The sequence below is a fragment of the Natrix helvetica genome (genome assembly GCF_964273705.1).
Source record: "Natrix helvetica genome assembly, chromosome: 4".
Lineage (NCBI taxonomy): Eukaryota > Metazoa > Chordata > Lepidosauria > Squamata > Natricidae > Natrix > Natrix helvetica.
The window spans coordinates 80,063,254-80,079,797 of record NC_138550.1 but is presented as its reverse complement, the minus strand read 5'-3'; the positions used below and the strand labels follow the sequence as shown (position 1 = coordinate 80,079,797).

Here is a 16,544-nt window from a genome sequence, read left to right as displayed (position 1 = left end):
AGTCAAAATAGGAATAAAAATAATTATTAGAAGAGAGTAAGTAGAGGCAAAGGATGTAAATGAAGCCTAAACTAAAAATCTTTACAAATCATACTGAAGAATGATGAAAGCACTTTCAGGGAGAGAATATATTAAATAAACAACTCTAGAAGAAACTAGCTGAGGGAAAAAACAGGTGTAAAAAAACATCTTGTGAAACTCTAGAGATAGTTAAAATGTTAAAGATTCTATGAAAACAAGCATGGTCTGTATCTTTGTGGTCTTGAGATTGGGAAAAATGTACAGTTAAACTGACAGTTTGGGGAAAGGGGATGTCCGTTATTCCCAAATTTCCATGACCGTATTTTTTTGAGTATAAGGTGCATCTTAGTTTTTGGGGAGGGAAATGAGAAGAAAATAAATTCTGCCTCTGCCTACCAGCATCCATGGTATTCAGCTGGCTAGCTTCCTGTCAGCGTGTGAGAGTTCATGACTTGGAATACATGGTAACAAGGTCAGACAATCAATAGGCATAGCAACTAAGTCAGCCAATGAGGGATATTTGGATTCTGAAACAGTATTTGCTGTGTGAGCAACAAGGAGACAGGAAGGAGCCTGGCTTAGCTGAGGACTAAAAGTGAAACTGCTTGTGTTTTGCTTGTATTTACTGCTACCTTGGAAAACCTGCTTTTGGTATTTTATATTATTATTATTTTGAATCCTGCTGAATCAGTTACTTGTGTGCACTTTTTGAATATGATTGCTGCTGCAAACTCTGACCAGGCAGGTCAGCTTTAGCACTTATTGCAGCCTGATTCATCACAGTTGATTGGCGGAGGATCAGACTGCCAGAATACTCTCAATCAGCTGTTCCAGGCTGCAGGGATCATAGCTGCCTCCATGCCTCATGTTTTTGGCCTGTAGTGGGGTGGGGTGGGGTGGCTACATTTGGTGTATAAGACACACCCAAATTTTCACCCTCTTTTTTTTGGGGGGGGGGGTACATTTTATATTCCAAAAAATACGGTATATATAAAAGCATGTCACTATTGCCTAATGATGTTGTTAAACAAACAGCAGCAATGGTATTGCCTAAATTTTACCACACATATATGGATGTATAGATCATAACATTACAGTAAAATTAATGTAAATTTGACTGCTTCATCTGGATTATTTTGTATACATGAACCTCTCTGTTATTTTAGTATGGTATCCAGATGAAACTTGATCCACAGCATCAAAGTCTATTAAGTTGGGTTCCATTAAATCAAGATTACAACTTTCAGCTATGCTGAAAAGGGCAAATCTAGAGAATGTAAATATTGAATCATTGGGCTAATTTCTTGCCCAAGCAAGATTAACTTGAGAAATTCTAAAAAATAATAATCATGCCTATCTACACAGAAGCATGGCAAGTTCAAAAAAGGCAGACAGCCATGAGATCAAATAGGTAATATAATAATGAAGACAACAACAGATTATAAGAAAAACCTTGAATACGCAGATCATGCCAGAATGTGGAATATATTTAGGGTAATAGAACATCTGAAGAATCATTACAATAAGGAAGAAAATGCTGTAAGAACTGAATTTGAAATGATAGTTGTTCAGAAAATGAGAAGTAGCTATAGACAGGAGATAAGTTGCCCCTTTATCTGTTTAACTTATAAAGCACACAAGCAGTATTGTTAAGAGATGACACCTAGACTCAAAATAGGACGCTAAAGCACTATTATATTGAAATACATAGACAACAATTTTATTAGCTGAAAGTAAAGATGATTTAGAAAAGCTCAATATAAAATTAAAAATGGAAAGTGAAAATCTGGGTTAATGTTAAATATTAAGACGACAAAGATAATGTCAACCAACATGCTTAGTGAACTTACAGTTGAAGATGAAGATGTGAAGATGATACATAATTTGTTTTCTTGGGCTCAAGAATAGATAAAGATGGACAGTAGGCTGGAGAAGTAAAGAGAAGATTAATCCTAGGGTGGGAGACAAGATCTGTCAATAGAGCAAAATCGTGGAAGCAGTGATCTTTCGAGTGGGAATGTATTGCTATGAAATCTGAATATTAAGAGAGTGAGAGAAAGACCCTTTCAAATTATGGATCGGAGATGATTACCGTAATGAAGTACTGTCAGCTACAAGAAATACCAATCAATGAAACCTAGACAAAATTGAAACTAATAGCCTTGTTAAGGAAAATATCAGCAAGAAGAAATCCACCTATTTCAGTGATGACAATTTAGAAAAGCTATTCTTGGCGAGGTTGAAAGCCCATGGAAAAAGTGCATGGTCATTATCAGAGTTTATATGGCTGTCTTTGGAGGATTTACAAATTATTAGTAGAGATGTTAAGAAACAAATATTTGCAGGTCAACACAAGTCAAGTTAGAGTTAGTGCTATTTAATTATTTCACTCCATACTAATATCTAGTATACAATCATTTTGAAGATAACTTCTTGTATTGTTTCTGTGCACAAATTGTAGAATGCCATGTACAGATATTTCAAATGAAAAACAAACTTACCATTCTTGATGAATGAATTTAATACTGCCAGTACATACACATGGATGATATAGAGGCTTTTCAGGAGTTCCTTCAGATCGACATACTCTACATATGTCTGTTGACAACAAATAGAGTTGATATAAAGTACTGTAAATATCATTTTATTTTTTAAAAGATATTTAAAAGTGGAAATAAAGAAAAGGATAAAAGAAACAACGTAAAGTAAGGAGAGAGCGACAAAGAATATTTAAGAAATTACAGAATATAAAAATTACAAAAAGAGCAAAAAGGAAGTAAAGATTACAATTATAAGACTATTTGACTTGTTAATTCAGAATTTAAAGTTCAAAAAATAAATAACAGGTTTCCTGCCACTTTCAGCAACATAGCAGCCATACTAACAATAAAATAGTTGCTAGAATTAAGTAAAAGTTTAGATCTCCAAAAAGATCATGTCTATAAAAGTCTGCCATAAAGGTTGTTAATTCCTGCTTTTCTTGATGTTGGATGGCTGAAAAAGGGCCATGCCAATATCCAAGCACGATTTTCAACTATGAAGCAATTACTGCCCCAGAGGACAGATAAGATAAGGAGGATGGGCGCTTCAACCACCCTCCTGAAGGGGAGCTTTTAGGAGTCCTGGTGTAAGCCACGTCTCCCACTCAGGGACTGAAAATCATGTTTGGATATCAGCAGGGAGGATGTTCAGCTCTTCCATACTTCCACCCAGGGTTTCCCCACTCCAAGGTACTCTATTCTCCTTTCCAGGGATTGTCTGCTTAATAACCCACAAGATCACTAAACAACTGCAAGGCAGTGGGAAACTGATACAACAACTCCCCTCTATGAGATGTCAAAGTTTTTTTGTGAGTACTTTGGCTATGTTGCAAGTTGGGATCCCTGGTAACAGTACAATTGGACAAAGTGGTATGTTGGGGTTGTGTATTTTGGGGTGGGGATGAATCCATTGCTTTTCATAAAACATAATATTTTTGTGTTTTGGGTCACTGCCTTGCTGCATGGATAATAGAAATATTAATTATTTGATATTAATAAATATATAGATGAAATGAAATAAAATTTAGTATTTGACTTGGCCAAGCACTATAGGTCTAGCACTCCAGAGGAGTGCCAATCTGATTCTCAGCTCAGAAACACTAGGATAACCCTGCTCTAAACTATATAATAGGGTGAAACCAATATACCATTTTAGTATTTTATATGGTACTCTACACAGTACAAAAGCAACAATAATAAAACACTCCAAATTAATTTGGAGTGTATATGTTTCTCTATACAATTTTAAGAGTACTAGTTGTTAAAATTGTTTAACCAACTGAACCTTTTCCCAATCTCAAATGTCATTAACCCCACAAAAACAAAAACAAATCCAGATACACATGTATCTTGGCAGCAGAAGTTCCAAATTGAATCCTCAACTCACAAACCAACAATTAAAATTGCTTCATTATCCCAGATGTACTCAAATTACCCACTTGGGGTAATTACACACAGTTTAAGAACTACTGCAGTAAAGTAATACAAAGGCTAGTGAGCCATATTCCCAGACTGGTAAGGGCAGAGGCTTTCTGCACAGAGAATTTTCTGAAACTTGCTCTCCAGTAGAACTGATGGCAAGATGTCAAAATGCACTAGTACAAAGATTTATGAAATCTGTGAGCTGTATATACAATGTATGTGGGGTGGGGGACTTCTTCAATAGTTATCACTATATATGCAATAATTTTATTTAGGCTAGCACTCTATAGTTTTAAGAAGAAGACTCATTGAAAATTTGACTGTCTAATAGTCAAGCTAGATATAATAAACATTGTTACTTTTATTTTAGAAAATGGGTATATAACGTTGTAAATGAATATTGTTATTAAAGACAAACATCTCTAACTTTCATTTCAGAATCATGCTACCAAAATTTTCAGATAGCACATTCCCAACTAACTTGGTTTGTGTCAAACTAGTGTGATAGTTTATGTTTCTTAAAAAGAACCAGGAATTATATCCGAGAGTGATTTCAATTTACAGAATGATAGTAAACAAACAGGCAGTGAATCATTTTGATGGGAATATCTTCAATGTTAGAGTTTGCCATTTTTTAAAGTTACAACTAAACATGAGCTAAACATTTAACATACCATTTACCTCTTAATTTTTGTCCTATTTTAAAGCATAAAAGGTAAAGGTTCCCCTTGCACATATGTGGTAGTCGTTCCCAACTCTAGGGGGTGGTGCTCATCTCCATTTCAAAGCCGAAGAGCCAGTGCTGTCCAAAAACGTCTCCGTGGTCATATGGCTGGCATGACTAAACGCCGAAGGCGCACGGAGCACTGTTACCTTTCCACCAAAGGTGGTTCCTATTTTTTCTACTTGCATTTTTAGATGCTTTCGAACTGCTAGGTTGGCAGAAGCTGGGAGAAGTAACGGGAGCTCACTCAGTTACGTGACACTAGGGATTCGAACCGTCAAATTGCCGACCTTTCTGATCAACAAGCTCAGCATCTTAGCCACTGAGCCACCCTGTGTTTTAAAGCATAGCCAGCGTCTAATTAAAGCATTAAAATGGCAAAACAATATAGGATGTATTAAGTCAATTTTTAAAATATACTGTATTTTTTTAGAGTATAAGACGCACCAAGATTTTGAAGAGGCATATTAAGTTTTTGCACTCTGCAGACCTCCCAAAAACGGGCCCATTTTTCATCAAACAAAGGGCATGAACAGCTTTTAGGAGGCTTGCAGAGTGCTCCTGAGGGCTGGGGGGCCAAAAATGAGCAAAATATGGCCCGTTCCAGCACTCTGGAAGCCTCCTAAAGGCTATGCACGGCCATTTTTGCAAAGAGGGAGGGTTTCGGGAGGCCAAAAATGATGTATTCAGTGTATATGACACACCCAAATTTTCACTTTCTTTTTTTGAGGGAAAAAGGTGCATCTTATACTCTGAAAAATATGGTATATATAGAATAATGAAATGCACGGTCATTTGAAACAAATAGAAATGTGTTAGGAATAACCAACCTCTCAATCAGTTGGAAACTAGAGGGGCAGCCTTGTGGCAACTACTCCAGAATCGTGAATGGTGCTGAAAATGAAAAGCCAATTTCTAAGCACCCATCTAATTTCTAATGGTGGGATTATATCCAGAAAAGGACCCATCATGTTTATTGTAATGCAAAGGTAAGGTGAGCTTACCAATGGTTCTCTATCACGAATGCTTGCTTCAAGCGTTTAGAATTCTAGTTAACAACAATACTTCAAACTCTCCTTGATTTACAACAGTTCATTTAGTGACCGTTCGAAGTTACGAGGTCACTGAAAAAGTGACATAACAATTTTTCACAGTTATGACTGTTGCAGTATCACCATGGTCAGATGCTTGGCAATTGACTCATATTTATGACAGTTGCAATGTTCTGGGGTAATGTGATCACCTTTTGCGACCTTCTGAGCAAAGTCAATGGGGAAGCCAGATTGACTTAACAACCGTGTTACTAACTTAACAAGTGCAGTGATTAATTTAACAATTGTGAGAAGAACCATCATAAAATGGGGCAAAAGTCACTTAACAAATGTTTCACTTAGCAATGGAAATGTTGGGTTCAATTGTGGTTATAAGTCAAGGACTAGCTGTATTCAGTAAATAACCTAGACACCATGAATCCCACTTCAAAATTTGTGACCACAAAGCTAGCTCTTCCATTTTCTTATTTGCTATATTTAACACCAAATACAATTCCAAGTAAACCTAGATGACATTCAATATGAATGCTAAGTCAGAGTAATGGATCTGTGTAGGAGGGAGGCTGAGTTAGTAAAAGATATTCCATCTATTTAGCAAAGTATCATATTGGCAAAATTTGGTAAAAAGAACATTATTTTGCTAATACCATACTGTATTCTAGTTCTCTAAATGACCTAACACAGCACTAAAAGAAAGTAAATACCCCGGACACCCCGGAAACTCTCATATATTTTGGAAACAATCCAGTGATATTGTTTCTAAGATTTACAATTTTCAGTCTACACAGATAAAAATGCCATGTTTAATATTAAAAACTAATAAGGCAGTGATAATTAGCAGGTGTATTTTCCTTTCTTCTTTCCTATATACTGTAAATCTTGCACTAGGATAAGCAAGCTACCAAAGAATACATTGAAAGTGACATCAATATTAAGAATCAAATAACTTTTATTTTAATGGTTCTGTTTTGTAGGTTAGGCTTAAACAGTTTCCCAAAATTAAAACCTGTTGCATAAAGTTGAATAGTTGGCAGAAGAAAAGAGCATGTAGATACATAGTGTGTTGGGCAGCACATAAATTGAATAAATAAATAATAAATAAATAAATAAAATATCCATATAATTCTGCTTCTAATTATTTTGGTACAGATCATAGTTTGATAAAAATGTTGTACTTAAGATTTTCTTTTTAACTGGATGTATTTCAGAGGTAAACGGATAAAACAAATAAAGAAAGTAAATATATTTTCTATACCAAGATGGCTAGTCAATGAAGACACTTCTCTCTAGCTGTATCCATTATTCCTTTGCATTTCTCCAAGATGGAACTGGATGTGCAAGAACTCTGCTTTCAAATTCTGATCTCTAACCTCCAAAGATGAAATCAAGTACATTCTAATAGTTATAGAATTCAAACATCTATCTTTTCCCTCAACCTCTAAATCATAAAAATATAAGGTATAATATTGGATTTGTAGGAGCTCACTTTGAAAATCAGTAAAGAACAGTGTAAACTTAGACCTGATAAAATAACTATCCCTTCAGCTTATAGCCTGATTCTTCTAGCTGCCATTGCCCCTATTTAGTCTATCAGAGGAGATAGTTGCAAAATAAGACTACCGAAGACAGAATGCCTGCTTCTGGACTTAAATTCAGCTCCTGGCCAGAAGCGTTCTCAATTATGTTATTAGAAACATCTTTTCCCTTTTTTGTGTTTTGTAGATTTAGGCTTGTGAACAAGGACATCTGCAAATCACGATAGGGACACTTTTTAGCTAAAAAGGGAAAAATAATTTGCCTTCAATCAATCTCAATAACATTTTCTAGATGGTCTTGAATACCAGTATTATTTATTACTTTCAATTCAACTAATTCAAACTAAGAAAGTTTAACTTAGAATGACCAAAAGCAATGTACAGCACACTGTACACTGTGTTATAATATTAATAAGCTCCTACTTTGTTTATACTTCTGCCAAGCAGCTTCACTTCAGTCTGCTTCTTGCAGATTTTAGTATCTGTGTGATTTCTCAAAGATTTTTCAGAGTGCAAGATTTCTGATATAAGCTCATGATCCAATATGCACCAAGTATGCACACACTTTAAATATGAGAGAGTTTGTGTTGCTTTAAAAAAATGTACAAATGCTCTTTTGTAATCTACCCCGTTATCTTTCCTCCTTTCAAGCAGAAAATAATAAAAGGTAGAACCTACTCCAAGAACTCTTTCAACTGTAGCTGCTTTCAACTGCAGACTACCTTTCCAAATAATTACATAAGGAACACGTGAAAAATAAATGGGTACAGCTGACGTAGTCATCTCTTTTTATTCCTTAATGCCAAGTTCGGTGTAACCCCTTAGGCACACTTCTCCAAAATACCACCAAAACACCTGCATCATGTTCCCCAATCCAGGCCACAACTTCCAAATAAGCTGACACAGATCAAGGCACCTCCAGATGTGCCATATTTTCAAACAAGGTAACTTCCTTGCCATTCTGACCCAGCACTCTCTTTAGGAATAGCAGCACGTACCACAACAACAACAACATCATCATCAACAACAACAACAACACACACACACACACTTTGCTGAACCGCCTCGGTCATTTGCCATATGCCTCAATACGTACACATATATGCCCCAACTTCGCACTCTAAACTCTTTCTTCGTCTTGTATCTATTACGCTGTAGAGCAACTCACGACATCTGCAGGCACCTCAATAGGCCTCGGACGCCCAGGCACTGGTGTGTGTGTGCGTTTGTGTGTGTGTAGAGCACAAATATGGTCCCGGAAGGTGGCTACCTTTCTCTGGCTCCCCAAGACGCCTCTCCCACCCTCGCCCTGGCCGTCGCCCTAGCCTTAGCCCCGCGAACGCGAGTAGGCTCTAGGACGTTACCTTCCTCGGCGGTCTCCATCTTGTCCGGGTGACGCAGTCCGGCCGCGCAGGCGGGTGAGGTGTGATGCGAAAGTGGGACGGCTTGGAGAAGGAGAACGCACGATAGAGAAGAAGCCGAAAGAAGCGGTACGGAGCAGGCCCAGCTGGCTCCGGTAGCCTGGGCCCCTTGCGGCCTTGCCGCGGGCTCCCCCTAGAGGTTTTGAGCCGTCGCTATCTCAACTGCCGTGGCCTCGCCGTGAAACGTCACAGAGCAAATGCAGACCGTAGGGAGACGGCTAAGGCAATGCGGTTGGTAACGCTGACAGGAAGGCAATCACACAATGATTCACCTAACGCCGCATGTACAGACAACGCTTATTTAAAGCGATACATGAATCCCTTGCGATGAATGTCGTTTTCGGGCGCAACACTCCACACAAACACATCCAGCAGACTGACCAAGTATATCTCACACTGCACGAAGGCAGGAACTGAAGTTTCCATAAAAAGGGGATGTAACTGATCAGACGCACGTTTATCTTTTCCTAGGAAAATATTAGAGATTAGCAATACTTTCGAGACCCCACACTTTTTTGGCACATTTACAATTATAAGAACCTGTGGGTTCTTGCAAACTGGCTTCTGAGGTGGAGAGCGACTAGAATAAATTATCTGTCATTGAGGATCTAAGGTCTAAGCAGTTGGGAGGCACCTGTTATTCAGCCAGATTTTCCCTTCCTATTATGATGCTTCATATACTGAGTTATCTTTGTTTTCCAGATAAGAGGACATACAGCCAAATAAAGCATGGGACCTGCCCTTCATTTATACTGTCTGATGTAGGTTTTGGAGCCTATTTGCAGTTTAAAGGCATTCTTGGAAAAATCTTTCAAAGATAAAATATGAAATAAATTAAGGAGCATGGCAAATTCTAAAAACTATAGAGCCAGAAGCAAAACACTGCTCTGTATCTAATAAACTAAATTTGCAAGTCTGGAGGATTCTCCACTACACCATCTAATAATATCTCTAAATAGAGGTGTGATCCAATCACATTTTCCCATCCCACTCCCTTTTCCCCATCTTGCCTCATGAAGTGCTTGACATTTAAGAGCTTGCAAGGATTTTATAAAGGTTCGTTTCTCTAATTGAAGCATTTCTTTTAAAGCTTTAGGATACTCTCCTCCCACTATGTATGACCAAGTCACTTATTGCTGTATTTTCTAAAAGCACATGCTATCTTTTATGTATATTTGGTATGTCTAATATATAATTATTTATATTGGTGGTCAAAAGGATTCTTTACAAGTGAATGGTCACACATATTGAATATTATTTTGACAAGAATTATCGATATAACAGTCCTTTGTACTTCATCTCATCTCAAAAAGATCCAAAATATCATGGATCTTTAATATTTAGAGCATTTTATTATACTCAGAAGAGGTTGTCATGTCTCCAGCTTAACTTCCAATTCAGAATCAATATTTTGGTGAGATTAGCTTTTTAGGTAGTGATACACAAAAAAGTCAGCTCAACCAATTAAATCCATATTCCCTCTCTGAATGTATGTAAGTAAGTGTGTGTGTGTGTGTGTGTGTATAAAACAATCTATTTTTTTATTGATTATGTGCTCAGCAGTTAAAGATGCTGAGCTGGGAAGCTGACAGTCTGGGTTTGAGACCTGAGTACCATGCAACAGGGTGAACTCATGTTACTTGCCCTAAGTCCATGATGGCAAACCTATGGCACTCATGCCTGAAGTGGCACACAGAACCATGTCGCCTAGCACACGCAGTGTTGCCTGTTCCTCTTCTGGGTTTCTGGCGCGCAGGTGTGCGTGACAATCAGCTGGCCTTTGTGTGTGCAGCAGTGCCAGAAATTGGGAAAGCTGGTCTTCCATTTTCTGGCTTGTGCATGTGCACTAGCCAGCTGATTATCATGCACACATGTATGCCAGTAACCAGAAGACTAGCTTGCTGATGCACATGCGTACGCCGGAAACCGGACATTCATTTTCCAGCACACACATGTCCCCTGGGCAGCTCCTCTTCCAGGTTGTGGCCCCGACAAGCATGCACGTACACGTGGCTCGCTCTCTCACTTTTCAGCACTTGGTGCCAAAAAGGTTCACCATCACTGCCCCAGGTCCTGCTCATCTAGCATTTGAAAGCATGCAAATGCAAGTAGATAAATAGTAACAGCACTTTGATGGAAATGTCATCCACAACATTATTGAACATTTATTGTTTTTCCCTACATCAGTGATGGCAAACCCATGGCATGCGTGCCAGAGGTGGCACACTGTTGCCCCAGGTCAGATCTCCATGGCGTTTCTTTCATGAGCTTCTGTTTCCCTGCAAACGATGAAACAGAAGGTCAGAAAAGAAAAAAACCTTACCTCTTGCCATGCTGCCAGTGTTGGGATGCCCCACCTCCCGCCGGCCAGCTGTCTTTAGGTCTTTGCTGCATATGCGCGCATGTTGGCGCATGTGCTCATGTTGGCACATGCATAAGTACCTTTTAACTTGGGCATGTGCACACATGAAGTTTGGGCACTCTGTGTCTAAAAGGTTCGCCATCACTGCCCTACTTTATAGGTAAAGTAAAGATTCCCCTTGCACATTTGTGCTAGTTGTTCTTGACTCTAGGGGGCGGTGCTCATCTCTGCTTCAAATCCAAAGAGCCAGCACTGTCCGAAGAAGTCTCTGTGACCATGTGGACGGCATGACTAAAAGGCGCACAGAACGCTGTTACCTTCCCACCAAAGGTGGTTCCTATTAATCCAGGATAGCATACCTAATTCAAATAAGTCTATTGTATTTGGGATATCTTTCAAAGTGAAAATGGTGCGAAAGTAAGGGAGAAAAAAATGGAAGAAGAAAAGGTGTAGGATAAAAAGGGGGGGGGAACAAAAGCATTGACTTTTGACTCCTTTTAGCATAATAGAATAAGATACTTAAATCATTTTTTCACCACACAATCTTTTTCTATTTTCCTTTTCCTCAGCATTCAGACTTTATTGCTACATTGTCTTGAAGCAAAATAAATAAATAAATTGTAACATCACTCTGAGCCTGTAATTAAAATTGTAACAGTTGACTATATCAATTTTCAAGGGTTTCAAAATGCTCTTTTTCCTCAAAAGAAATGTAACAAAACAGACATTTGATTACTGTTAATACATATTGAGAATTACATTACACAAAACTTCTCATCCTTTGTTTCACTGACATTAAAACAGACTTACAAAATATTAACACTTTTAGCTTTAGTGATGTACAATTGCATATAATAATTTATATATCAGTATCAAATAGTGCATAAAGGTCTGGAAAATGTACATAAGAAAAAGACATTGAAGCATTGTGAAATCTAAATATAAACTCCAGAAAGAGAATATAAATAAGAAGATAAAAATTGTTGCTTAGGTTTTTAAATCTACTAGCTTTCTCTGTTGTTTTTTATTTAGCAAATTTTGCATCCTATGAGGAACAAGATGCCAGCACATACTGATTAACCTCTGTTGCTAAATCCAGCATGGTCCCTAGAGCTCACCTGGATAAACAATGACATCATTAGCTCTTCTAGTGAACTGCTTCCAATCATGCCTCTCTGGCCATCTTGGATATGTAGGATAGCCATTATCACAATGAGAACATTTTGGCCTTTTCTATGATGATACTAAAATGTATAACAGGCTTTTATATTGTAACCTTATCTCCTCCACCATACACTAGCATAATGATACTTCCACTGAATCATACAACCAAGTGTAAACATTTTTTTTTCAGATGTTTGCCTTTATTTTTTAAAAATGGAGACTTTAATAACCCTAGAGCAGGGATATCAAATTCGCATCATCATGGTGGCGTAACATGATGTATTGGGCTCCCCACCCCTTTGTTAAACCAGGTGTGGGTGTGGCCAGTGCCTGATGCATTTGGCTCATGTGCTACGAGTTTGACAGCCCTGCCATAGGGGGCATGACTGAATATTGCTTGTTTAGAAAACCTACAGATAGTTTCCATTTAAAAAGACTCTAAATGATGCAGAACAGGTAATCTGTGAATCAGCAGATCTGTGAAACGATGCAGATGGTGTGATCCTTTTTATTGGCAAGTTTTGGGCATTTATTTGGGAAGGAGTTGGGTTTGGGGTATCTCTTTGGGAAGTTTTGGGCATCTCTTTGGGAAGGAGTTGGGTTTGGGGTATCTCTTTGGGAAGTTTTGGGTATCTTTTTGGAAAGGAGATGCAGAGGTTACCCTCTATGGGATTTTTTTAAAAGTTCAAATCACTTTTAGAATATAAAAAAAACCCCAAACCAACAAGTAACTACTACCAAATTTTGATTGTGCCATCAGCAGAATGGGTGACTGCCTTTGCTATAAACTTTCAGCCATCAGATTTTCACCAGAGCATTGTATTTTATGTCACTCATGAATATTATCAAATTTGTACCAGACTAAGGCCTGAAATAAATAAAAAGAACCAAAGAGCCAACTTTAGTGATGCAGAGGACATCCTCTCTCAAGATCTCCAGAAGATGGATGGCTACTTTAAAATATGATGTCTCCAACCAAGCCTAACAAAAACAGAAGTAGCCATATTCCATTTCAGCAAAAGGTACACAAATTATTAGCTTTCAGTGATGTTCCAGAACCATTCTTTATAATGTAATAATTCTCACCAGTACCGTCTCTCTCTCTCTCTCTCTCTCTCTCTCTCTCTCTCTCTCTCTCTCTCTCTCTCTCTCTGTGTGTGTGTGTGTGTGTGTGTGTGTGTAACATTGGACAGATCAATAACTTTCTGGCAACACCTGGAAAAAATAGCAAAATTGAAAAGCCACAACAATTTACTGAACAGACATAGGTGCTGATGCTGAAGAACATCCTGAGGTGCTGATGCTAACATCCTAGGTACAACAGTCTTGACTTTGGTTTATTCCACAGCTGAATATTGTGCCAGCATATGGTTTAAAAGTGCCCACACCCAAATGGTGTGGGCACCAACTCTGGGGGAGTCCAACTCCTCCAGAGCATGTGTATTATCTCTGGCACATTGCATCCCACTCCTGCGCACTTGCAATACTTAGCAATATCATACCACCCTACATTAGAAGCTCACATTCGGCTATGGTCAAGGATGTTGAATATCAAGGTTCTCCTTATTCACCAGGATAATGCACAGCCCACCACAAGATTGAAATCCTTTAGACCAACTTGGAAAGAGCTATACACTTAGCATCTACCCAGTTTAATCAAGAGAATGCCTGGAAATGAGAATGGTCCAAGGTACCTTCTTGGGGCCCAACTATTAGTGATCTCTCCACCAAACCACCTTTTTTGACCTGCCTTGCTTTATCTGGTTGAAATTGAACAGAATTAGGTGTGAAGAAGTGTCTCTTTCCTGTATCAGTGAGGATGGAAAGATTCCCCTTGTTGAGATTGTGGTGCTGATATACAAACTGCTGTGTTTCCCCAAAAATAAGACTGTTTTTATTTTTCTTTGACCTCCAAAATAAGCACTTGGGCTTATTTTGGGGATGTCTTTTTTTTTTTCAATACAGGAGGCGGCAAGTGCGGGGGCCGATGGGAATAGGAGCACTGCTACTGCCAGCCCCACCCTCTCCATCCCACTGCTTGCTCACGGCCACAACAGGCCAAGATTCTTGCCATATCCTGGCCTCCACCTGACCTGCCTGCTATACTTGCTGCTGCTGGGAGCCTGGCACTGTGAAAGCAAGCAGCAAGGTGGTGGCCAGAGCCAAAGTCAGTCAGGACAGGTTGCACAGCATCAGCATGGAGAGTTGTTCAGCCGCCTGTTGGCCTGGCTGAAGAGCAGCCCAACCTTGGTGCCACTGGCCCCCAGCAGCAAGTGTATGAGGCCCAACATCTTGGCCTTGGGCTGGTGATAGCGGCAGCAGCTTCTGAAATAGATCTGGGAAAGAATGGATGGCTTCTTCCCTTTCAGCCCCTTCTGCATTCTCCAAAAGAGCCAGGTGGCAATTGCTCAGGGAGAAAAGGTAAGGGGTGTGTGTGAAGAAATCTTCCTCCCCCTGACAGGCACCCCCAATGTGAGGAACATCAGCTGGCCATGCCCATCGCCCCACTCCCTGCTGATGACGCTCTTACTTAGGGCTTATTTTGTGGGTACGCCTTATATTGCGAGCCGCATGAAAAAATCAGGCAAGGGCTTATTTTTGGTGTAGGTCATATTTTCGTGGAAGCATGTTATTAAACATATTGTGCAAGATTGCCTATCACGTGCATTCTCTGCTTTCCTAGAAGACCTGCATGAAGCAACACCAGAGGAAATCCCCCAGATAGATGAATTGAACATCCAGTTATGAGGCCACTGAGATACCCCCATAGAAGTTTTACATTATAAAGTGGTATTAACACTTCACGTGATCTTGATTCTATCCCTCTGTTTATGTAGCCTAGAACTGTGTTGGCTTTTTTGGCAGCTGCTGCACACGGCTGGCTCCTATTTAAATGGTTGTCCACTAGGACTCCAAGATTTCTTTCACAGTTACTACTACTGAGCAAGGTACCAACTATACTGTACCTGTGCATTTCGTTTTTCTTGCCTAAATATAGCACCTTACTCTTTTCACCATTAAATTTCATTTTATTAGATAGTGCCCAATGTTCAAGTTTGTCAAGATCCTTTTGTATCTTAAGCCTGTCTTCTGGAGCGTTGGCTATTCCTGCCAGCTTGGTGTCATCTGCAAATCTGATGAGTTCCCCATTTATTCCCTCATCCAAATCATTGATGAAGATGTTGAAGAGTACTGGGCCTAAAACAGAGCCTTGGGGTACTGCACTGCATACTTCTCTCCATGTACCGTATTTATCGGCATATAACACGCACAGGCGTATAACACGCACCTTCATTTTAAGAGGGAAATTTCAGGAAAAAAATTTAAATTTCAAATAAAGAACTTTGAAGCAAAATAAGGGTAGCTCAGAACTTTTTTTTATTAACTTTTAGTCGGAAGTCCGGGGAGAGGAGAGACGGCTCATCCATTCTCTCCTCCTCTCACCCACACCCCGCTGTCTAAAGCGCTTCCTTTCGCCCTCCCGAGCTCTTCCGCGGGCGAAACAAAGCATTTTAGTCGGGTGTCGGGGAGAGGAGAGACGGCTCATCCATTCTCTCCTCCTCTCACCCACACCCCACTGTCTAAAGCGCTTCCTTTCGCCCACCCGAGCTCTTCCGCGGGCGAAAGAAAGCATTTTAGTCGGGTGTCGGGGAGAGGAGAGACAGCTCATCCATTCTCTCCTCCTCTCACCCACACCCCGCTGTCTAAAGCGCTTCCTTTCGCCCGCCCGAGCTCTTCCGCGGGCAAAAGAAAGCATTTTAGTCGGGTGTCGGGGAGAGGAGAGACGGCTCATCCATTCTCTCCTCCTCTCGCCCACACCCCGCTGAGTAAAGCGCTTTTTTTCGCCCGCATGAGCTCTTCCACAGGCGAAAGAAAGTGTTTTAGTCGGGTGTCCGGGGAGAGGAGAGACAGCTCATCCATTCTCTCCTCCTCTCGCCCACACCCCGCTGAGTAAAGCGCTTCCTTTCGCCCGCATGAGCTCTTCCACGGGTGAAAGAAAGCATTTTAGTCGGGTGTCCGGGGAGAGGAGAGAATATTCAGCCAGTCTCTCCTCCTCTCGCCCACACCCCGCTGAGTAGCGCTCCGTGATCCTTTTCTGTGCGCCTGGCGTTTAGATAGATAGCCGGATGTTTTAAACGCCAGGCACACAGAAAAGCATGGCTTCTTAACATTATATCGGCGTATAACACGCATACATCATTTGCCCCCTATTTTTCGGGGGGGAAAGTGCGTGTTATACGCCGATAAATACGGTAGATGCAGTTCCATTGAGGACTACACATTGGAGAATAGTTTGACTCCC

The 16,544-nt window shown here is 39.9% G+C and overlaps 1 protein-coding gene across 4 annotated transcripts in view; it reads right to left on the bottom strand.

The window, feature by feature from the left end:
• The window catches only part of MARCHF6 (membrane associated ring-CH-type finger 6), a 115,730-nt gene that overhangs the window by 45,407 nt on the left and 53,779 nt on the right, over positions 1-16,544 (bottom strand). For 2 of the 4 annotated variants that reach the window (XM_081953379.1, XM_081953378.1), the window contains exon 2: positions 2,523-2,619. In XM_081953379.1, coding sequence (XP_081809505.1) covers positions 2,523-2,619 — 97 coding nt within the window. Of the gene's footprint in view, positions 1-2,522; positions 2,620-8,390; positions 8,526-8,658; positions 8,813-16,544 lie in introns of those variants that run through there. The other 2 variants (XM_081953380.1, XM_081953381.1) reach the window with 2 other exon arrangements.